Raw genomic sequence first — 23,840 nt, forward strand, 5'->3', positions numbered from 1 at the left:
AATAGAACAGGAAGGAAGGGAATAGAACAGGAAGAAAGGAAATGAAACGAACAGAGGTTGATACGAAAAAGTGCTCTAGTTTATTTAAGGAAGGAGAAGAAAAAATTATTTTATTTTCAAATTTTACTTTTGAAGATATATTTGGATATGAATAACATTCAGATTAATCCTGTTAAATCCCCTCCTTCTATATCACCCCTTCAAATTTGATTATCCAAACAAAAAAATTATATCACTTAAATTCCCCTTTGTTTGATCTTCCAAAATCCAAACAAACCTTCAGAGATGGATTAGACGGAATTTTATGGATCAAAGACTAAATATAAAGATAAAGAAATAGTCCTTAACACCTAATAATGTGGATTTAAGATCTTACTTTAGTAATTTGTAAGTTGCAATTTATGAGCTTACTTAAAAAGAAAATACAGATTTGAAAACTTACTTTAGTAATGGTTATATATTATAGATTTTTGTTATATTGATTCATTGCAATTAATACTCGAATTAAATTAAAAATTTATGAACTTTTTCCCAAAAAGGAATTATTTAATACTATCATAATATTAGGAAAATAATAATATGAAGTATACTTGCATTTTGTCTCAAGACAATTGTCATACCTCATAAAGTTATATAGCATAGTTGTTTATGATGTGGGATCAAATCTTGTTTATATTAGAAAAGTTTATACTTGTAAAAGCTCCAACTTCATTCTTGAATTTAAATTTAACTATAATTATTGTAAATTAAATTATATAATAATAATTTCGTATGTTCAAATTCAACTAGACTCGATTGAACTCATTAAATCTAATTACACTATTACTTATCTTTTCAAATCTCCTTTTCATATGATTTAAAGTTCTAATAACCAAAAAAATTAAATAAATTGCATCCACAATATACAAATGGCTTAGCTCATAAGTTTATTGAGTACACCAATTCAACACCCAATAAGGCAAGAACACTCACCAAATTCACTTATTACACTTCTAATAAATATGGTTTATTATTTTTCTTAGAGCTTACCCTTTTACACCATTAATAACAATATTATCAAAACCCCAAAATTACCCCTAATAACATTTATAGTTTAATATTTTTAGTTATTATAATATTTGAATTTTATGTTAGTTTGAGTAAATATTAAATTTTTGTAAGGTCTTAGATTTGATGTCTTTTATTCCTCTTTAAAAGAAAAGGTAATGAGCCATTCTTATAAAAGATCGTCTTCCGGTAAGATGACATTAAAATAAGGAGTCTATATACTAATAATTGTATCAACTCGTCTTGTATGGGACACATGAATTAGCCCATTTTTGTAATTAATAACTTTAAAATTTTAAGTGATCACTTCTACATGCTAAATATATATAAGCTAATACAATAGAGATAATTTCATCATAAAATTGTATCATTTAAAAATTATATAATTATATTAGTTAAACTATTTAATTTATGTATAAAAAGGGTCTGATCGCTGACACATAAATTGTGAAAAGTAGTTGTTTAAGCCAAAATGCCTACATTTTTCCTCTAAAAGAAAAAAAAGAACACAAATTAGAAAAGAAAAAAAAAATTAATATATAAGACCCAAAAAAGGATGTACTAGTATTGTTGTAATGTAAGAAAATAAACAAGAACACCAAAACCTAAGAAAGAACATTTTAGCAAAATCAAACAAACCTCCATAGATATGAAGCAGCAACTACAAAACCTATCGTCTTCATCATCATCGTCATCATCATCATCATCTTCTTCATTGGAAGCAGCTGGTCTTTCATTAATGGCGCCGACAACAATCGATCCTCCATCAGCCATGTCTTCTACAGAGGATTTATCAGCACCATCAACAGCAAGTGGTGGTCAAGAGTCCATTATTGTCGAAAGACGAGGAGATTTTTCTGTTATTTGTAAATGGACGGTTGCAAATTTGTCGAAAATTAAAGCTAGAGCGTTATGGAGCAAGTATTTTGAAGTGGGTGGTTTTGATTGTCGTTTGTTGATTTATCCTAAAGGGGATTCTCAAGCTTTACCTGGGTATATTTCAATTTATCTTCAAATTGTTGACCCAACAAAATCTCCGTCAAATTCATCTAGATGGGAGTGTTTTACAAGTTACAGGTTATCTCTTGTTAATGTTGTTGATGATTCAAAATCTATTCATAGAGATTCTTGGCATAGGTTTAGTAGTAAGAAGAAATCTCATGGTTGGTGTGATTTCACTCCTTGTAATTCTATCTTGGATTCTAAAACTGGGTTTCTTTTTTGTGGTGATTCTATTTTGATTTTGGCTGATATTTTGATACTAAATGAAACTGTTAATTTTACTAGAGATAGTAATAACAATGGTAATAATGGTAGTAATAGTGAGCTGCAATGCGGTGGAGTTGGAGGTGGAGGAGGGGTTGTTAGCGGGGCAGGGAATGTAGGGTCTTTGTCGTCGTCTGATGTTTTAAGTGGGAAGTTTACATGGAAGGTGCATAATTTTAGTTTGTTTAAGGAAATGATTAAAACACAGAAGATAATGAGTCCAGTTTTCCCTGCAGGGGAGTGTAATTTGAGGATTAGTGTGTATCAGAGCTCAGTGAATGGAGTGGAGTATTTGTCAATGTGTTTAGAGAGTAAGGATACAGAGAAGAATAGTGGAGGGAATATGACAATGTCGGAGAGGAGTTGTTGGTGTTTGTTTAGGATGTCAGTATTGAATCAGAAACCAGGATTGAATCATTTGCAGAGGGATTCATATGGGAGGTTTGCGGCTGATAATAAGAGTGGGGATAATACAAGTTTGGGTTGGAATGATTATATGAAAATGTCGGATTTTGTTGGTTTGGATGCTGGGTTTTTGGTGGATGATACAGCTGTTTTTAGTACTTCTTTTCATGTTATAAAGGAGTTTAGTAGTTTTTCTAAGAGTGGAATTGCTCTTGGAGCGAGGGCTGGGAGTGGTGGCTCGAGGAAGTCAGATGCTCATAGTGGGAAGTTTACTTGGAGGATTGATAATTTTACCAGGTTGAAGGATCTTTTGAAGAAAAGGAAGATTACCGGACTATGCATTAAGAGCAGGAGGTTTCAAATTGGTAATCGTGATTGTCGCCTTATTGTTTATCCTCGAGGTATGAGCATTTTTTTAAAAAATATTTGCTATTGCATATGTAGGCTATGTTTTGTTTGATGGAATACCTTTTTCCCTATACAATTTCTGTAAATGTTGATTGGAATTGTTATTTTTTTCAAAGATATGGGGAAGCATTTTCCTAGTCATAAATTCCTTCCTTATACAATATACATGTATATCATATGAAGTATGTTCTTAAGCAGGGTAACATAATTCGCCAGTCAATTCGCTTTTTGAATTTGCAATCCGCAAAAAATGACCCTGAAATAGCCCAAAACCGACTATAATTTGCTTTTTTATTCGCGATTCGCAAGGAGATTAGTGAGTCATGTGTCAGTGTTCTTAAGCAATTGCCTAAAACAAAGAGCACTTTTTGTCCAAATCAGCGGGCAATTATAAACTATCGTTAGGAGAGCATAAGTTAAATGGGTCATTTTATGTTTAAAAATTTTAGAGGAAAGCATTTTGGACCCAACTGTAGTTTAAGGTTCTGTCTCTCTAATTCCCGCCCTTTTTGTGTTATTTGGAAAAGACTAATGCAATTGTAAATTGCTAGCTTTGTTGGTAACTTAAGTTTCATTCCTCAGAGTACTAGGTTCTCGATTATATTGATAGTATTTTCATATTATTTTGCTGCAAAAACCTTATACTTTTTTGATACCAGGGCAGTCTCAACCTCCATGTCACCTCTCTGTATTTCTCGAGGTTACGGATTCACGAAATACCTCCAGTGATTGGAGTTGTTTTGTTAGTCATAGACTATCGGTTGTCAACCAGAAGATGGAGGAGAAATCTGTGACGAAGGAGTCTCAGAATCGCTACTCCAAAGCTGCTAAGGATTGGGGATGGCGTGAGTTTGTTACACTTACAAGCTTGTTTGATCAAGACTCCGGGTTCCTTGTGCAGGACAGTGTTATATTCTCTGCTGAGGTTCTAATTTTGAAGGAAACATCCATCATGGAGGACTTCTCTGATAATAGTTTTGAGATTGATTGCTCAAGGAAGAAAAGTTCATTTACCTGGAAAGTCGAAAACTTCTTGTCCTTCAAAGAGATAATGGAAACTCGGAAAATATTTAGCAAATTTTTTCAGGCTGGTGGATGTGAGCTACGCATTGGTAGGTGCATAAACTTCTAGATTTTCTTCCTATTTAATGTTCTGTTCTACATTTTGATGCTAATTAGTTGCTGGCCTAACTTTCATGGTGCAGGTGTTTATGAGTCCTTTGACACCATTTGCATATATCTTGAGAGCGATCAATCCGTTGGAAGTGATCCCGATAAGAATTTTTGGGTTAGATACAGGATGGCGGTTGTGAACCAGAAGAATCCTGCCAAGACTGTTTGGAAGGAGTCCTCAATTTGCACCAAAACTTGGAACAATTCTGTCCTCCAGTTTATGAAGGTTTCTGAAATGTTAGAACCAGATGCTGGGTTTCTTTTGCGCGATACTGTGGCTTTTGTATGTGAAATCTTGGACTGCTGTCCTTGGTTCGAGTTCTCTGACTTGGAGGTAAATGGGCAATCTGATCCTTTTCTTCTGTGTTCATAAATTGATTTTGCACTCTAGCTCTGTTTTGTCCAACGTAGGAACCTACTCTTATTTTTTTCTTATCGGTAAGGTAATAGAAACACTGAATAATTATAGCCAATAAAATATATGTTTATTGGTTCAATCTGAAGCTTTGCTTGTTGTGATTGTGCTGTCATAATTGTAAACAAAAAAAGTATATGATGCAGGGGAAATATCTGTATTTAAATGTACATTTTCTGCTCCCATCCTCATCAAACATTCCTCGAAGAAAAGGAAGAAAAAAACTATATATTCCCATGGCATGCTTGGATGGAATTAGGGGTAACATTGTGGGGGAGGGGGTAAAAGTAGTAACTACGACTCCTCAAATGGGGTAATATTTTCTCTTCAGGTAAATCTGCTTTTTAAGGAATAAATTAGCTACGCAATTTGACGCATACCTCTTTATTGATATCTTTAGCTCCTGTTGTTGCTCTGTAATGTGGTCATCCAAGTTTTATAGTTTTCCAAGGTTTGAATCCTACTAGGCTAATATTTTAATTCCATTTCTGATTCTTCTGCCTGGTCTTTGTTTACCACCTGAAGGAGGCGGACTATAGTAAAGCTAGTATTATTTTGGAGTGAGAATAAATATGGACTGCCTAAATGCCCAAATCTTGAGGACTCATCCTAGCTTATGATTACATGTGTTTCCATATTCTAACTCTGTAGGGTCAAATTCACCTCATACTATTGTAGTATTAGGGTTTGTAATTTTTTTTATCTAGTTGACAAGCTGGCTTAGACTTCGTTCTTTTCATTTGGAGGCCTTTTGTGTGAACTTATCGGATTTATTGGTCCGTACCAGAATTGGAATAATTGGAATTGATATGAGCTATTTTTTGGTTATAAAATGAAACTGGTAGCCCTTATCCAATATTATGACCCTAATTATATGTTTATATCTTTTTTTTTTCTCTCAAAGATTTTTTCAAGGTGAAAAGATTAAGGCCTTTCTTAATGAGTTATTCCTTTTTTACTCATTAGATACTTTTCATCTTTAGTTGGAAACTTCTAGGATTAAAAGTTGGCGACAGATGTATCACAATGTGGAATGACTCTTTTAAGTATTTTTTGTAACTGCCCAATGATGAGTGGATTTATCAGAATTCACTCGTATTAGTTTTTTCATTGTACATATTACAGTTAAAATACTGTTGTCTTTATTCTATGAAGGGTTACACTATTAAAGAAAATTTCTAGAGTGGGAACTTTGTAGGTTTAAACTTTTGAAAGCTGAAGGTAAGGATGTTACACCTTTTGGAGCAAGGGGAGAGACAAAAGAGAGAAGAAACATTTGAAAGGTATAGGGAGTGGAAGAAACCCTTACATTGGAAGAAAATGAGTAAATGACTTTAAAAGAGCAATAAACGAACTAAAATGGGAAGTGTTAAAATAATTGGAAAGTGGAGGGATCATAATGTGGGAAATGAGGAATTTAGATTTACATGCTGAAATAGTAGAAATTCGAATGAATGGAATTGGAAGCATTCGTGTGGATGACCACACATAATGATTTATTGGTTCATATAGTCAACCCCAATCTTTTGGAATTAAGTTTTTGACATTATTTTTGTTGTGGAAGGATCACTTGTGGCAAAGTGATAACAAACATTTCTTTTAATGTATACGAAGAGGTCCTCTAAATTTCTGAGCAATTGTTTTGGCTAGCTTAAGCTATTGAGGATGAGTTCTTGGGAGTAATATATTTTCCAAGGGAACAATGCGTGGGTCCATTTGGCATTGATTATAGTGCCTTCTCTTCTATTTGCATTACAATGTTTGGCATTTTGTGTCTCTTGTGTTACTATTGCTTGCTTGGGAAAGCTTACAAATTTCCGCCATTTTTAATTTCTTGATATTTGTACAATTATTGCCAAAAGCTCCCGTGTTCAAGGAAGAAGTGGTGCAATTATTAAGATAACGAGGAATAGCATGTCTTGTTTGTATCTAGTGAGAGTAAATGTGGATTGACAAAATGGCCAAAAGTTTGAGAACTTAGCGTAACTTATGAGTCCCTGTGCTCCCAATTTTTATATACTACAGAAGGGTCAAGTTTGTCTGGGTGGTAGTTGGTACCGAAGTATTAGTAATAATAATTTTCTTATCTTAACCTGGGTTGTAGTGGTACTGATTACTGAAGTATTAGTAATGATAACTGTTCATATCACGTTCATAAACTGACTTACATTTCTTTCTTTTCAATTGAAAACATCTTTTACTTATTAGACTTCGTAAGTCAGAACTTTCTTAAATTTATGTGAGCCATAGTGTAAAACAAGGACGCATTGCATTGTTTGGGCGTGTTATAAAGGTTTTCAAAATTAAAGAAAGACATTTCCCGCATTGTAAAGATGTAAAAAAAACACGCATTTTAGAGTGTATCACGGGATATCTTATGACTTTGACCGATATTTAGGCATTAGAATAAGCACATCACTCCTGTTACCACATCACCGTTCCATCACAACGATCGTGACCGTTAACGCATTTTTTTTAATAAAATATGTAGGCCTTGTTGTACTTTTTGCTTGTCATTGCTTAATTATCTTGAGCTTGCAAGTTATAGAGAGACTCAAAAATAATACTATACTTCCATTCTCCCTTTGAATTGCTACACTATACTCAATAAGCTCTTCAATTTGCTTAGTGTAGCAAAATCAAGGGGATGTAGGATGTATATATCTTCGTGAATGAATGATGCTAAACTCTCAAGGTGGCAGAGCGATACTTTTATGTATTTCAAAAGTTTATCTGCTTGGTCTCTACATCATTGCTGGATTTTTTTGGGTTGACTTACTCTACTGATGAAGGGCTTTTTTGGTGCAATAAATTTGTTAGACTGGGGGAAAAATGCTTGGTTCCCGTATTTAAATTACTGCTTTTTCAATCATTTGCTTAAGGTCTTATGGGAAAAGCTTATGAAATAGTATATCTGGTTTTTGAAGGTTTTACTTAAAAGGTTTTCTCTTGGTGGTGTTAGAAAGAGGTGGTTTGTTGGAATAAACTTGGTTTTTACTTGTTATGTCGTAACCTATTGCAATCCAATCTCAACTTTTATCAGGTTCTTGCTTCTGAGGATGATCAGGACGCTCTGACAACAGACCCTGATGATCTGATTGACTCTGAAGACAGTGAAGTAATCAGTGGTGATGAAGAAGATATATTTAGAAACCTTTTATCTAGAGCGGGGTTTCATCTTACATATGGGGACAATCCTTCACAGCCGCAAGTCACTTTAAGAGAGAAGCTTTTGATGGATGCTGGTGCTATTGCTGGTTTCTTAACTGGGCTTCGCGTTTATCTTGATGATCCTGAAAAAGTGAAGCGCTTACTCCTTCCTACAAAGCTTTCTGGTTCCAATGATGGAAAGAAGGCCTCCAAGAATGAGGAAGCTTCCCCTAGTTTAATGAATTTGTTAATGGGCGTAAAAGTATTGCAGCAGGCAATTATTGATTTACTCTTGGATATAATGGTTGAATGTTGCCGGCCTTTAGAAGAAAGTCCTGGTGATGATGTGTGCAATGCAGACTCAAAGGATTCTCCAGACAGTGGTGAAGTTACTTCCTCTATACAGCAGGGAAGGGAGAACAGAGCAGCCGAGCAAATGGAACACCCTTTGTTTGAGAGATTGGATTCATCAGTCAGTGGATGTGCCAGTGCTGCAGCTGTTCAAAGCACAAGGACAAACGCAGGTATGGGGGCTACGAACACTGATGTGGTTGAAAAGGTTGTTCCCGGACAGCCTACGCACCCTCCTGAAACTTCTGCTAGAGGACCACCTGAAACTGCTTTCCGCTCGAAGGTAAATTGTCTTCTCATAAAAAAAATCTGTTTAACTTAGTGTTGGAAAAGTAGATTTTTGATTTCTTATTTCATCTCAAGTCCAAGTGGCCCGAGCAATCAGAGGAGCTGTTAGGACTAATTGTAAATTCTCTGAGAGCTCTGGATGGAGCTGTGCCTCAAGGCTGTCCCGAGCCAAGGCGAAGACCTCAATCTGCCCAAAAGATTGCTCTTGTTTTGGATAAAGCACCAAAGCATTTGCAACCAGAACTTGTTGCTTTAGTTCCAAAATTGGTTGAGCATTCCGAGCATCCTCTTGCGGCGTCTGCGCTTCTTGAAAGGCTTCAGAAGCCCGATGCGGAACCTGCATTGAGGCTAACTGTAAGATAATCTTTTTGAGTGCTTCTCTTTCTTTTGTGGTCAAAATACTTTAAACTTTGTTGAAGTTCTCTGTTTTCAAGAAAGATTGTCCACCTCACAATTTGTGACTCTAGTGTGAGTCACATATTGTGAAGTGGACATCTATTTAAAGCAAAGGGAGTACATCTTTTTGAATATGGCTTTATTACTAGGTGTTTGGTGCTTTAAGTCAATTGGAGTGCGGTAGCGAGGTCTGGGAACATATTTTATTTCAGTCTGTTGCACTTCTTGAAGATTCAAATGACGAACCTCTGGCAGCAACAATAAATTTTATATTGAAGGCTGCAACGCATTGCCATCGTCTTCCAGAAGCTGTGAGCAATTTGTTTCCACACCCTTTTGTACTTACTCTATAGTTGTGCACATGCTTCTGTTTCATGTATAAATGCTTTCTATTCCAATTTTGTAGGTTAGGTCTCTCCGTGTAAGGCTAAAACAGTTGGGACCAGATGTTTCTCCTTGTGTTCTTGACTTTCTAACTAGGACTGTACATAGTTGGGCAGATGTTTCGGAAGCTATACTTAGAGATATTGATTCTGATGATGATTGTGGTGCAAATTATTCATCGTTGCCTAATGGGGTATTCTTTTTTGGTGAAAATGGCCCCCCTTCTGAAATCTTAAATGTGATGAATGAGCGTTCGTTCTGTGGTAGTCACCATTTTTCTGATATCTACCTACTGATTGAAATGTTATCCATACCTTGCCTTGCGGTTGATGCGTCAAAGATCTTTGAGAGAGCTGTAGCTCGTGGGGCCATAATGGCTCCATCTGTAGCAATGGTTTTAGAGAGACGACATTCTCAGAGAGCTGGCTATAATGCTAGATACATTGCAGAACAGACTACGGATATCACAGTAGAGAGACAGATCAATGATCTACTTAGAGCCACCCAAGATGACTTTGAGACACTCCTTGGCCTTGCAGAGATGTTGGCGCTTTCCAGCGATCCACGTGTAAAAGGCTTTGTCAAGTTGCTTTATACTATTTTGTTCAAATGGTATGTTGATGATTCATATCGTGGGCGGATCCTGAAGAGATTGGTTGATCATGTAACCTGTGGTACAGATGCCACTCAAGATTTTGATTTATATATGGAAGTTCTGATACTTCTTGTTTGTGAGGAGCAAGAAATCATTAGACCGGTATTGAGTATGATGCGGGAGGTTGCTGAACTTGCAAACGTAGATCGTGCAGCACTTTGGCATCAACTGTGTTCTAGTGAAGATGAAATTGTCAGACTTCGTGAAGAATGGAAAGCTGATAAGTCTAATTTGGTTGAAGAGAAGGCTCTTATATCACAGAAGCTGAATGATTACGAGTCTGCAAATAGTCGTCTTAAGGTATTTCTTGTGCATTTGTCAACATCTTTTGAGCAAGGATTATCTATCTTTTGATAATTGACCTTTGAAAAAATTCCAGTCTGAAATGAAGGCTGAGGTGGACCGTTTTGCTCGTGAAAAGAAGGAACTTTCAGAACAATTACAGGATACTGAAAGTCAACTCGATTGGCTTCGAGCTGAGCGAGATGAGGAAATCACAAAGCTAACAAGCGAGAAAAGGGCACTGCAGGATCGTCTTTATGATGCTGAGGTCCAACTAGCTCAATTAAAGTCCAGGAAACGCGATGAGATGAAGGTGCAGTATTATGTCTTTTTGTTATGCTGAAATTCAGTGTAACATAATTCGCTAGTTAATTCGATTTTTGAATTCACGATTCGCTCAAAATGATTGTAAAATAGCCCAAACCTGACCATAATTCTTTTTTTATTTGCGATTCGCAAGGAGATTACTGAATCATATGATAGTATGTTTTATGAACAAGCGTTGTGGTGACAAAGCTCTAAAATTATATTTATAATAGTGGTTGTCTTAGGTTGCTGATAATGCATTAATTAGTGTGGAATTTCTATTTTATTCTCTTATATTGGACGGATGTGCTCTGTTTTGATCATGGTGTTAAGAATGCCAAAAAAAGTTTCGGTGATGCTTGCATGTTAGTGTGATATTGACTAGGTAACTAGTTTAAATACTTTGGTTGTGTAGCAGATGCTGCTGTGAAATTTTACTCGAGATCCTGAACTAGATGGGAGTGTATTTTTTTGTCTTTGCATGTTGATAAGCCGACCCAATATTGCTGGGATTCGGACTTTGACATTGTTGTGCACGCTAATATTGCCAAAGTGTTTAACGTGCATTGAAATCTGAACCCATGGACTGATGTGATCTATTTCTTCCATAGATTGATGTGATTTATATCTTCGATCGTACAAAATCTTTGATCTATTTCTGACTTGCGATTTGTGACATATTTGCAGAAAATAATGAAGGAGAAAAATACTCTTGCGGAACGTTTGAAAAACGCTGAAGCTGCAAGGAAAAAATTTGATGAAGAGTTGAAAAGATATGCTACGGAAAGTGTTACCAAAAAGGAGATTAGGCAGTCCCTTGAAGATGAAGTGCGAAGGCTAACACAAACAGTTGGGCAAACTGAAGGGGAGAAGCGAGAGAAGGAAGAGCAAGTTGCTCGTTGTGAAGCTTATATTAATGAAATGGAGTTGAAATTGCGGGATTGCGAGGTATATGACTCAACTTTAGATGATTTAGAGCAACTTCAAATTTCTTCATGCTTATGATGGATGATTTTGTGACAATGACAATATTGCCTCATGTTCAAGCTTTTAGATTTAATTTAAATAAAAGATTAAGAGTTCGTCATATATGAGACTGTCTCACCATCACCATGAGGCGGACCTATAAAATTAGCCAATTATCACTTTAAAATTGTAAATGATCACTTTAATACACTAAATATGCATGGGCCAGCCCAATAGAGACCATCTCATTTAAGAATTTGTTAAAGAATAAAGATATACATAGAATTTAAAAGAGCAAATCAAGTGCTTAAAGCCCTTTAAAGTTCCGGTCGAGCTCCGTTAATGTTACATGTCATTGCCCTTAAAAAGCAACACCTAGTGTTTACAATGTAATCGGGAAAACACGTCCTTGGTTTATGGAGTATATGCAGAAAGCCTTTGAAAAGTTAGGTCTCAAAAGCCGGTTGCCATTTGATTTCATTTCTTTCATTTAATCTTACTAGTTTCTCGTTTTCATGCAGCATTACATCCATACCGTCGAGGCTTCTCTTCAGGAAGAAATGTCACGACATGCTCCTCTATATGGCGTTGGCTTGGAAGCTCTTTCAATGAAGGAGCTCGAGACATTGGCTGGCATCCATGAAGCCGGTTTAAGGCAAATCCGCACCCTCCAACAACAGTGCAAGGCTTCTTCAGCAGGTAGTCCTCGAATTAGCCCACATGCCCTTCCACATACGCATGCGTTATTCTCAAATGCAATGCAACATGCCGCACCACCTCTACCATCAACGTCTGTTAATTTGCCGCTTGACCTTGTCACAAGCGGTGCCGGGGTTCATAGCAACGGTCATCATATGAACGGTGCAATGGGTCCCTGGATTTTCAAGCATACTTGAAATAGCCAAGAAATCGTCGGTCCAAATTTTCTCGATGGCCCTCTTCCTCGACTTTTGCAAAGGTGAATGTAGGTAAAAACGAGGTTTGTTCATTTTTTTTCGGGGTTGATACTCATTATGCCTCATCCTTGGCATTTGATCTCTAGCACTTCGGTCGGGTACGGGGGATATATTACATACGTATAACGCACGAAGATGGAAGAAATGTGGGTGTGATTTTATTTGTAATTGCGAGTGAGATTGGGGAATGAGTCTCAATGGAACTAGCATTTGCAAATGCCTACAATATTTTGGTCCATCCTTTTTACATCACAAGGTTAATTCAAAAAGCTTCAAAAGTTTTGGTATCTCATTATTTTGCACTCTTTTTGTTTCGTTTGGATCTTCGTTATTTTCATTCTAATGAATTAACTCTAAATACAAATAAATGAAAATGAACAAAAATGGTAAAAAGCTTTGAAAATGTACTCCCTTCGTGTGGTGTTTGTTTATTTTTTTTGACACGCCTTTCAAATTAAATTTTTAAGCAATAATATTTCTAATTACGCATCATAACAAATTATAAAAATTGTATGATAAAAAACTTTGTATTAACACGAACGGAATATATAAGTTTATTTCAATAAATACCTTAAAAATATATTTCTCTCAACGTAATATCATGATTATTGGTCAAAATAGTAATGTCCATTTATGGAGTAATAATGCATATACAATATTCATCTACAACTCTAAACCGTCGTCTTATTTATTTTGGCTCCGGAATCAAAGATAAAAAAACTAAAAACTTTATTGTTATAAATAATATAATACTTATAATTTTTTATTGTGGATATTAATAGTAAATAGTAAATTATATTTAAAATTTAAATCAAGTCAATATTAACCTTGTAAATGAACATAAAATTTTTTAGACTCTAAAAGTTTTGAGACTCTAAGCAATAGTCTGCTTTTTTATTGCTAATCGACGGTCATTAATAGATCATGCTGTTTAGTTAACTTCATAAAAAAATTATGAAAAAATTTAGTCATTTTGCTCGGTTTATGGAATTATATGTTAACTTGAAAAAAATATCAAAAAATTTGTTTTAACTTGAGAAAAATATCAAAAATCTTAGTTCCAATTAGTAAAAGTCAATATCAATGAATATTAGGAGTACTTAATTAATTTAATTTATTAATGTATATAATTCATTAAATGTAACAACATTTGTTTTTAAAATGATAATAATATACCAACGTAAATAACATGATTTATTAACTCCCAGAGATCCTAAAAATTAGGAAAATATGAGGATATAATCAATATGATCCTAAATAACAATTATTTCCCGTTAAAGCTTAACTATAAATTTCTTAACAAATAAAATTCCATCCACAAATATACATTGCTTAAAAGTAGTATTTAGTTTTTTTTCTCCCCCAATATATATAAAGAAAATTAAAAAAGTTAACTAGAAATTATTTATCTTGATTGTGGTTGATTTCTTACTATAATTGGGTAATTATAGTTTGCACATTTGGTGTTGTAGGATAAAAATGGTAACAAGCTTAGGGACCAAACAGTTCTCAACAAAATTCAACAGGTACATAAATCAACCATTTAATTTTTATGCTCACTCCAAATGGCGTTAATTGTATTCTATACGTGATGTGAACATGTGCAACACATGGGTTATGCACACAGTGCACTTGATGTAGAGCTTACGTGTTGCATTAACATTTCAACCATATATAAATAAAAACAATGTAATATTCTTTTGAGTTTGCTACTGAAAGTGATATATTATGAGGAAAAATATTACTTTGAACAGCAAATTTAAAGGAATAGAGAGTGTAAATTATACTTCCTCAATTCCAAAATACTTATAACATTTGACTTTTCAAACAGTCAAATGCACTAATCACAAACAAGATTTCAATTGACTGTGTTTTAACTTATAGATTAAAACTAATCACAAACTAAGAGTGATTAATAAATAGTGCAATATTTCTAATGTTGCAAGTAATTTAGAATAAATAAATAGGTTTGAGTTTGGTTTTTCAACCTAAATAACTTGATAGATTGATGTGTGACGTTCTTAGTTTTTTAGTTTTACATAATATTTTTGAGTTGTAACCTACTAATATTTTGTCAATTTTTATTATTTGAGTTTAATATTACACAATTATGACTAATTTTAACCCAATACAAACAATTTTTAAAATTTTAAAATTTAATCAAAAAAACTAAATGATTTTTTAACTATCTTATAGCAACGAGAATAAAATAATAATAATAATAATAATAATAAATGATCAATAACACAAGTCTACATAGAATGCAGGGCATTGGATCAGCAAGAGTCAAGTCAAAGCCTACACTAGTGAAGCCAAGCACAAGCAAAAGCTTCGTATCAAAACACACTGCAATAGAAATGACAACTGATAGACCAGGACTCCTTTCTGAAATCTCAGCTGTTCTTACTGATCTTTATTGTAATATCGTTGAGGCTCATGCTTGGTGTCACAATGCTCAATTGGCTTCCGTTGTCCATTTCTCCGATCAATCTTCTCTTTCTCCCATCGACGATCCCAATCGATTAGCCTCTATTGAAGAACACCTTACAATGGTATTGCATTCATGTTCTTTGATAAGTCTAGTGTGTTTCTGTAAGTACTTCGGAGGCCAGTTCTTTTATTTTTTGAGTCAGGAAAAAAGAATGGAAATTGATTCGTTCTGTAGTGGTGACAATCGACACTAAAAAAACTTTGACAACAAATAAAAAGCCTCAGTCTCCGACTTTGGCGACAAAAAAGGTGACAATAAGCTTTTTGTTGCAACGTTGGCGTCATAGGCTTTTTTTCACCTTTTTTGTCGCCAATGTATGTGGCCAAGAATTTTTTTTCCGCTAACATTGTTGCTAAAGTATAGGCCGAATAGAGAAAAAAAAAATCAAATTTAAATTTTTGTAGGAGGCAAATTTCACTACTATGCTAGGTCTATAAGCATTTTTGTGTCGAAATACTTGAAATACATATTAACTTTGTCCATATGTTTACAATAATGCTAAAGTCTTAATCCATCGATTCATATGTTTACAATAATATTAAAGTCTTAATCCATCGGTATAAGGTTAGCTATATAAACAAAAATAGGAGAAATAATTGTGAAGGAACCAACTCAACCAAAGCAAACTCATGATGGTTGAAGGCACCTAATACGTTATGTATACACTCTATTATGCCTCCTCACATGATAGCCATTTGGGCTAGAACTGTTTTCTTATACATGAATCTAAGTACTCCACTTTGAAATGAAAGGTGGATCATGGATGAGATACAAACTTGTTATCTTTCGTCATGCTAAATTTAATAAATTGTATATCATGTTTACAAAAAACTTATAACCAAGTATATATTGAGGTCTATATCATGTCGACTCAATTTTTAACAACTCTAATTGATACGTTTTTCGAACAGAAAATCTCCATCTTCTCATTGGTTGTTGGGTACCCACATCTAGGTACTCGGGGCAAAATCAACCCTAGTTGAAATAGACTTAAAACAACAAGAATTAAAGACATCAAATGTTATTGGTGAAGGAATAAAAATGATCACCAATGTTGAGAGGCGATTGCACCAGCTTATGCTGTCGAATCGAGATTTCGATTCGCCAGCTTTCGAGCCCTCGACTTCTCCTAGATCTCCACTCGAACATCAGGGTGACGAGGAGGCCGGGATGAAAGCAATTATATACATTGAAGGATGCCATGAAAAGGGCTACTCGATTATTAGTGTAGAGTGCAGGGACCGTGCTAGGGTCGTATTCGACACTTCGTGTACACTCATTGATATGGAATATGTGATCTTTCATGGTTACATAAATACTCGAGATGGACATGCCTTTCAGGTTTGGAAATGTTTCTCTATGATCTATCCTATGTTGTCTTCAATTCGCTAAAGATTTATAGTTTTTTTTTTTAATTTTTTTTAGTTTCGTATTATATTATAGTAAAATAACTCGTTAAATCATATGCTTTTCTAGTGTTGCTATATTAAGGGTCAATTATACTCAAGGCTGGTTCTTATGCTATTCGGGATAGCCGACTGCCTAGGGCCGAATAAAATAAGGGGCCTCAAATATTAAATGGTGCTATTCAAGCCCGATTCTGAGCAACGCTTTTTAAGTGATTTGTTTGTAAATCTTTTTTATATTTGAAGTAATATAATGTTACCAATTATATGATTAAGCAATCATTCATCCATTGGTTTCATGCAAAATAACTGATTAAATACCAGTTATCATTAGTTACAACCGAATGTAATAACAACACAATGCATCACGAAACAAAGCTTTTCTACACGAGAAGTCATGTCTGTACAAAGTGCTCAAACAAGCAAATGCTTTGGACATAAAGCTTTAATACTTGTTTTGTCCTAATAATTCGTTCATGACTTAAGGGATATGTCCTAACTTGTTCTAACTTTCAACATCATTCGGGAGTTTTTTTTTTTTTTTTTTTTTTTTTTTTTTTTTTTTTTGTGTTCATGTAAATAGGTAAAGACCTGTCATAGGTTAAGTTTCCACTTTCCATCCATTTCTATGCAAATAAATAAAAGCTTGATTGTTAAAGTCACATACATTTTAGTTCACCAAATCTGAATTGCTTGTAACCCGGTCTGTGTTTCTCTTTGATAGAGTATACAATATATCCCATAGCTTCAAGCATCAACTTATCCTTTTGGCTAAGTTACTGTCTTGACATATTTCGAAGGCCAACGTGACAAGAGATCACGGGTTCGAACATCATCTAACCTTCGATTCAAGTGAAATATAGAGTGACAAGTATAGCGATGGCATGTGTTGAATCTAAACTTTTTACCCAAACAACTTCCGTGAGAGGGGGTGTAGTAAATATATGGCTTTAACCATCAGCTTAAGCTTTTGGTTAAAGCTCCAAGGCTACTCTATGTTATATACTCTATTAGCACTCTTCATCTACTATGATAACCGAATTTAACATATATGGAGCAGAGTAAATCATAGTTTTTAGCAGATTTTTAATAGACTGAATACAGAACACAATTTTCCTTTTTAGAGAATTCTCTACATATGGACAGAAAGTGCAATTTTACATGATTTTTGAATGGAATAAAACTAGCCAGTTAGTATTTCCTGCTGAATACATGTTACTACATGAAATTATAAGACAGATAAATAAAATCATATCAAAATATTACCTAAGTTGCAAATTTAGTCTTCTAAGCCAAACAGAATGCAAAATCATATGAAAAACATCAAACCTCTTTGCAGGCCTGTTGAGAATAAAATGTTGTCTAACAGCTTTGATCCCTTCAATAAGCTTTTTGTACTTCTCTTCAGAAACAGCTGATAAATCTTTTAACTTAGGAATATCTTCAATATCCACCTGTATCGAAAACGCTTCCCATCTTAGAACATCACTGAAAGGAAAAACATAGTTCTTAGACAGTATAACTGGCACACAATCTGCATAAATGGCCTCCACTATTCTTGGACTAGCAACTTCATAGCCACTTGGACAAAGGCAGAACTTAGACTGAAGCATAATAGTGTAATAATCCAAGCCCTTTCGGAGGTATTCATAGACTTGGTGGGCTGGGTCTCATCCTTTCCATTGGTCGAGGAGGACAGGCCTTATTGAACCATGGAGACAACCAGCGAAGAAAGCTAAGTATGGTCGATGAGTAGTTTTTCTTCGCCGTCTAGAGATAAGTTTTGGAGAAATGTTGCCATCCAAAAGGTAGATTTCAGGTAAGCTTGCATCTTTTTGTGGGTTAAAGCCCTCGGAGGTGTTTGCATTGCATAGAACCCTTATAGATTTGTTGTATAGGTTTGAATTTGCACGTGAGGTATAAGGTCCCTGCAGCAAAAGACACATATTTGGTCAATTTGGTTTCTATATTGCAAGAACTGTAAGATATAAAAGCACAGTTATACTATGTTTAGATGAAAAACACACCATCATTTTCCTTCCCTTCCCCTTTTTTCAGTATAGGTGGGATCGGATTATGCATCGGGTAAAGCCCCGATTCGTGATCCTAGCTGACAAAGAACCATGAAGGGTAAAACCAACCAAGAGGTGATCGATGATCAAGATTCAAGAGGTGACATTCCCAATCTCTGTAAGAGGCCAACTCTAAGGAGGCAAGGACCAAAGAATAAGACAAATGCCTCTCCCTTGATTCAAACCAAGATCTGATCATGAAAAAGGAGATCTCCATATAACCAACTTGGCTTCTCTTCCCTTCCCGTCCCTTCTTGAATGCTATCAAAACAACCGTTCTGATATTAAATTAAGTATACAAGTAATGAAAAGAATTTATGTTCTCACTTCAGTTGATTGTTCATAGCTAATCAAATTTTCCAATGATGAAAACATATAAGCTTTATATTATACTTAGCTTTGAAGAACATAATTCTAAATAAAAGCATAGAAAAAAGAAGTGTGGCGGGTATTGAGGATAAGATGAAAACTTTTGTCCAAGGTGGTAAAGGATATGCAACTATGAATTATTTTGGTGAACCACTAAGAAAATAGAAAAGTTTGAGCTTTAATGATTAGTAAAGAAGGCTCCTAAAGGGGAAGAGTGAAAATAGAAGAAAGGAGAATTAATGTAGAATAATTTATTGATTCATGTAACTAGTCTGGTGTTTTGGGATAAGGTTAAGGTTTGACATTATTGTTATATGTTAAGTAATAAGTAGAAGCGTGGTGTTAATAAAATTTATAAAGAGAAAGGGAGTTACCCAATCATGACAACTGAGCATGAAGTGATCAGCCCCTTTAGTGAGATTCCAGAAGGGATACTTGGTGGTACATCACCTTCAATTATGTAGATGTTCTTACATGGTTCCGTCATGAACAAGTGGTACATCACCTTCCTCGTACACGTATACTTTCAATCTTCTTTCCATTTCTCGATACCTCCTGTACAAATTGCCTTAAAATTTATTAGAAAAACAAAATTTAAAATTTTCGTAATATGTCATGCTAAATTTGCTACAAATCACTTTCAAAAGAAAAATGTGTGGATGGTCATAGTATTATTATAAAGGGATAAACAATATATCTGTAGATGAGTGTAGTATTAGATTGTGTTATACATGCATGTTTAGTGGCCGGGGAATAGTGTGAATGTGTGAATTGTGATGACCATAAAAGGCCATCACAGCTAGGTGGACCTTCATTGGGGATAAAGGGAGCTTGTCCCTGAAAAGTTTTGGATTGATATATAAAAATAAAATGTACTATAACAATTACATTACAATTACAATAAAAATAATGGAATATATTAGCTTAGTGGGCAAAAGTATAATTTTTAAACTAGAGCTTTATAATTCAAATCATACCTTTTCAATAATTTTAAACCCTTTAACTTACAGATTAAGATCTACGACTAATAACGAATTCACAACTTACTAGATAATTATCTTTCAGCATGGTGGAAACTGTAATTTGTAATGACAGAGAGGATGGAGAGGTACTAATATCTAAAGTTACATGATGTTATTAGGTAATAAGACTTCAAATCACCCAACTCTGATTTGTATGGGATATCATCTATGACTTCAAATAAAGTTAATGGTAATAAACCTGATAGCGCGCTAGTTAGCTGCTGTCTAACATAACATATTCAGATCACAATCACTGAAGAAATAACAAAGATGGTGACATGCTAATTACACCAAAAAATAAAGATTAATCTTTTTCAAAAGGTTCAACTGCTTCAACAGTGACCCTGATAATGATTCTAATAGCAACAGTACTTGATATATATTGAGTATATATAGCTTTTTCCTAACAAGCTGTACGTATCGATCAAGAGTCTAGTTCAACTGTAATATGAACAGAAAATTTGTGTAATGAGGTGTTCTTGCTAATGACAGCAAAACCTAATTTGTTATATCAACTAAACTAAGTCATGGAAAAAATTTCTGTTATATAGTAATTTAAACATTTGATACTTATACAAACAATAATCTTGAAGAAAATACAATTTTTCACTTGCTGCCCTAATTTGTTATCAAACTTCATGAATTTTGGCCTTTAAGTTTCTTCATCACACAACATATTGTTTGACATTTACGGCCCGTTTGGTACATGGTATTAGAGAGCGGTAATGGTAATAAAATTAAGTAATAAAAAATTTGGTTGTTTGGATACCTTCAATGGTAATGGATGGTAATAAAATAAGGTAATGAAATTACCAAAAAGGGTCATTTTTATTACCATCAAACAACCTGGTATTAGGCTGTAATGGTAATGAAGTATTACTATGGTAATAAAATAAGGTAATGTTGTTTCGAGCCGAAGAAAAAAAATAATGAAGAAAAAAAGGTAATGTATGTAATTATCCAAAAAATATTATTATTAATAAAAGAATCATTAGATAGAATAATTATTAGATACAAATATACAATAAACTAAGAGTCATTACCATTTTTTATTACTAACAACCAAATGTAATTAATGGAATATTATCTTCCATTACCATTCTTTAGTCATGTACACCAAATAAAAGAATCTTCATTACCAATTCTCATATCCATTCCTTCATTACTATTGCCATTACAACATTTTATTCCCATTATTTCATTACCATCAACCAAACGGACCGTTAGAGCATAATGAGTATTTAAGCCCATACCAAAGTGTTATGAAAATAGTGGGACAAAATAAGTATAAATACTTAAGTCCAAAAGGGAAGGTGGTTACCAAGAAAAGAAAACCGATTATAATCTATTTCATGCCATGCCAATTTATGAAATGGGAAAGGTGGTATCTCCGTATCTGGTATGACATGGGAAAGTGACAGGCATGACATCGGAAAAGTGATAGGTACGCATATTTCCCTATATAAGTGGGGGTTGCATTAAGAATAAAAAGCTACATATCGTAAAAACTTAAGTATTGATTTTTTACTTGTGTGAGTGTATACTCTGTATTTCCTTCTTCTCCTACATCTCTTCTCACCATTAGAGGATCCAAAATTCTTCCCTCTCATCGCATCCAGACTATAATTCCACTAAATTAGCCACATCCAACCATCAGTTTCATAGATGATAACAACTACTTAAGATAGTTTGATGCATTCATCCAAAATACTCTTAGCAGCATCTATGGCAGAAAATGCTATGTGATAATACATACTCTCTCCGATTCACCCCATTTTTTTATCGGGTCAAGTCACTTTAAATGTCTCAGTTTTATTTTTTGGATATGTTAATTTTACCTATTTACTCTTACTAAACTTGACCTTTTCATGCTTTTGCACTTACTAACCCACTTTACCACTATCAAAATTTAAAAACACTACACTTTTTATTTCGCATGTAATCCTATTTAATTACTTAAAAATAATAAAAAAGTCAAATAAAACACATTAAATGAATAGGAATAATTAATAGCTTTTTACCCTATATTTGTTTTCTTTAGCATTATCGTGAGCGAAGGACTAAGCATATTATAGGACCACAACCTCGACAATTAAATTATTTTGGTACATTCCCTACATGCATTTTGGGCCGTAACACTAATATTAACACTTACCAAATATCCAAATACAGGTAAAATGTCCATTTGCAACTAGCTAGTGCCTAGTAGCCTAGTACAACATTGTGAACATTGGCGGCTAGTGAACTTCAAAACATTCCTGGGTTAGAAACGTAGAAGCCAGGCAAATTGATTATTTAACTTTATTATGAACAACGAAAGATTATAATGGACTAAAAAATGTTAATTTTTACTCTGCATCTGATCATAAACACATTTATTTATATAAAGTTATACATGATGTTTGTTACCAAAGGTTAATAAAAAACAATCTGTTTATTATTATTATTATCCCTAACAAGTGTAAGATTGCATATATTTAACTATTTAAACGCCCTAAGTGAGTGACGTTTACTGGCATTGGAATAATCCAATGTAATATATGATGGACCATTGGGGCCATATTGGACCAATGTCCCTGTCGCAGTTTGAAGCCAAAAACAAATGGTAAACATAAACCCAATATTTATCACATGTATTTTAGTTTTTGACTTCCAAAAGAGTATAAAGCATTATAGTGGAGGGTAAGAGAAGTCGAGAAAAACCTAAGAAAACGTGGGTGGAGCAAATTAAGAACAACTTAAATCAGTTGCGCCTCTCCGTGGACCTGACTAGGAATAGGAGTAGCTGGAGACGTCAGATCCATATTTTAGACTACTAGTAGTTTCTTTAATTACCTCCCTGCCCTAGGGTCTAATTGCTTCTTACACGCTTTGTTTTGTTTCTTTGTATAATTATCATGGTTTTACTTTATTTTTTATTTTTTATTTTATTTTCTTTTTTTTCTCATTTTATTTTCTTTCTTGGTTAGATCTAGTTTCTGCTTGTGCTGTCGTTTTCTGCTGATAGTTGCACTCTTGAGACAACGTTGCCACTCATATCCTCCTTTTGCAGGGCTCTTATTTTTTGGCGGTAAAACGGACCGCTTTTCTCTAGTCCTCCCTCTGAAGGGAGTACGGGTATGAATTGTCCCTCACCTTCTCTCACCCAGACCCTGCTTTTAGGTGGGATATTGAATATGATGATGATGATTTTAGTTTTCTTTGAGATCAATACATCACATTTATTATTATAGGCCAAAAGACCTTTTGTTATTACACGAAAACGTAAACTAAACATAAAAATAATCACGAGAATTTTTGTAAAACATGAAATATGTATTGTTAATTTGTCAAGGCTGATGTAATAAAAGGGACTTAAGATTGCTTGGTGTCTATGTAGCGCAATGAAACTTGAGATAAAATTTAAAAGGTGTAAAACTTTAGAATCTAAATAAACTTGATCAGTTAAAAAATAAGAGAAGTAAATGTTTAAATCTTAACCTTTTAGTTATAAAAATACTAAATTCACCACTAAACAACTACTATTATATGAGCTTTAAAGGTATCATATATATATATATATATATATATATATATATATATATATATATATATATATATATATATATATATATATATATATATATATATATATATATATATATATATATATATATATATATTAAAAAGTTTTAATTGTAGGGAGAGTTCCTCCCACTTGTACTATAGTTCGCCCATCGAATTTTTATAAAACGTGAGTGATAGTATTTTTGTAAGATTTTTTTACATGGTAGCATTCGGTTAATATACTATCTAACTGACGTAGCATTATCAGTTAAATTCTTGCCTATTTCCGTTTAATTCACCATTTTGATGATTCTATCCTTACTAAGTGTTATTGTCGTCTTTATGATTTGCCCTAAATCATTTTTATTTAGTTGAATATGGTGCTCGAAGAAGGTGAAAATGGTAGAAAAATCGTTTAGGAAAGAAAGCTAGCTGTGTTACTGCTTAAAAATCGTTTAGGGCAAATTATAAAGATAACCAACACTT

The 23,840-nt window shown here is 34.0% G+C and overlaps 3 protein-coding genes across 3 annotated transcripts; 2 read left to right on the forward strand and 1 right to left on the reverse strand.

The window, feature by feature from the left end:
- Positions 1 to 1,616: 1,616 nt before the first annotated feature.
- On the forward strand, positions 1,617 to 12,737 carry LOC130802769 (uncharacterized). The gene is made up of 10 exons (XM_057666830.1): positions 1,617 to 3,119; positions 3,786 to 4,238; positions 4,332 to 4,633; positions 7,758 to 8,498; positions 8,579 to 8,857; positions 9,049 to 9,210; positions 9,306 to 10,238; positions 10,318 to 10,533; positions 11,214 to 11,474; positions 12,014 to 12,737. The coding sequence occupies exons 1-10, from the start codon at positions 1,697 to 1,699 to the stop codon at positions 12,386 to 12,388; spliced, it is 5,145 nt and encodes a 1,714-aa protein (XP_057522813.1). The 5' UTR covers positions 1,617 to 1,696; the 3' UTR covers positions 12,389 to 12,737.
- Positions 12,738 to 14,709: 1,972 nt separating this feature from the next.
- Positions 14,710 to 16,331, forward strand: LOC130802481 (ACT domain-containing protein ACR2-like). Its single transcript, XM_057666500.1, has 2 exons — positions 14,710 to 15,000; positions 15,894 to 16,331. The coding sequence occupies exons 1-2, from the start codon at positions 14,710 to 14,712 to the stop codon at positions 16,329 to 16,331; spliced, it is 729 nt and encodes a 242-aa protein (XP_057522483.1).
- A 613-nt stretch (positions 16,332 to 16,944) lies between these two features.
- LOC130802770 (probable glycosyltransferase At5g25310) lies at positions 16,945 to 19,334 on the reverse strand. The gene is given in 4 exon segments (XM_057666831.1): positions 16,945 to 18,273; positions 19,161 to 19,234; positions 19,237 to 19,264; positions 19,266 to 19,334. Coding segments are annotated over 4 exon segments (831 nt in total). The 5' UTR covers positions 19,329 to 19,334; the 3' UTR covers positions 16,945 to 17,607.
- Positions 19,335 to 23,840: the final 4,506 nt, after the last annotated feature.

Source organism: Amaranthus tricolor, chromosome 16 (assembly GCF_026212465.1).
Source record: "Amaranthus tricolor cultivar Red isolate AtriRed21 chromosome 16, ASM2621246v1, whole genome shotgun sequence".
Taxonomy (NCBI): domain Eukaryota; kingdom Viridiplantae; phylum Streptophyta; class Magnoliopsida; order Caryophyllales; family Amaranthaceae; genus Amaranthus; species Amaranthus tricolor.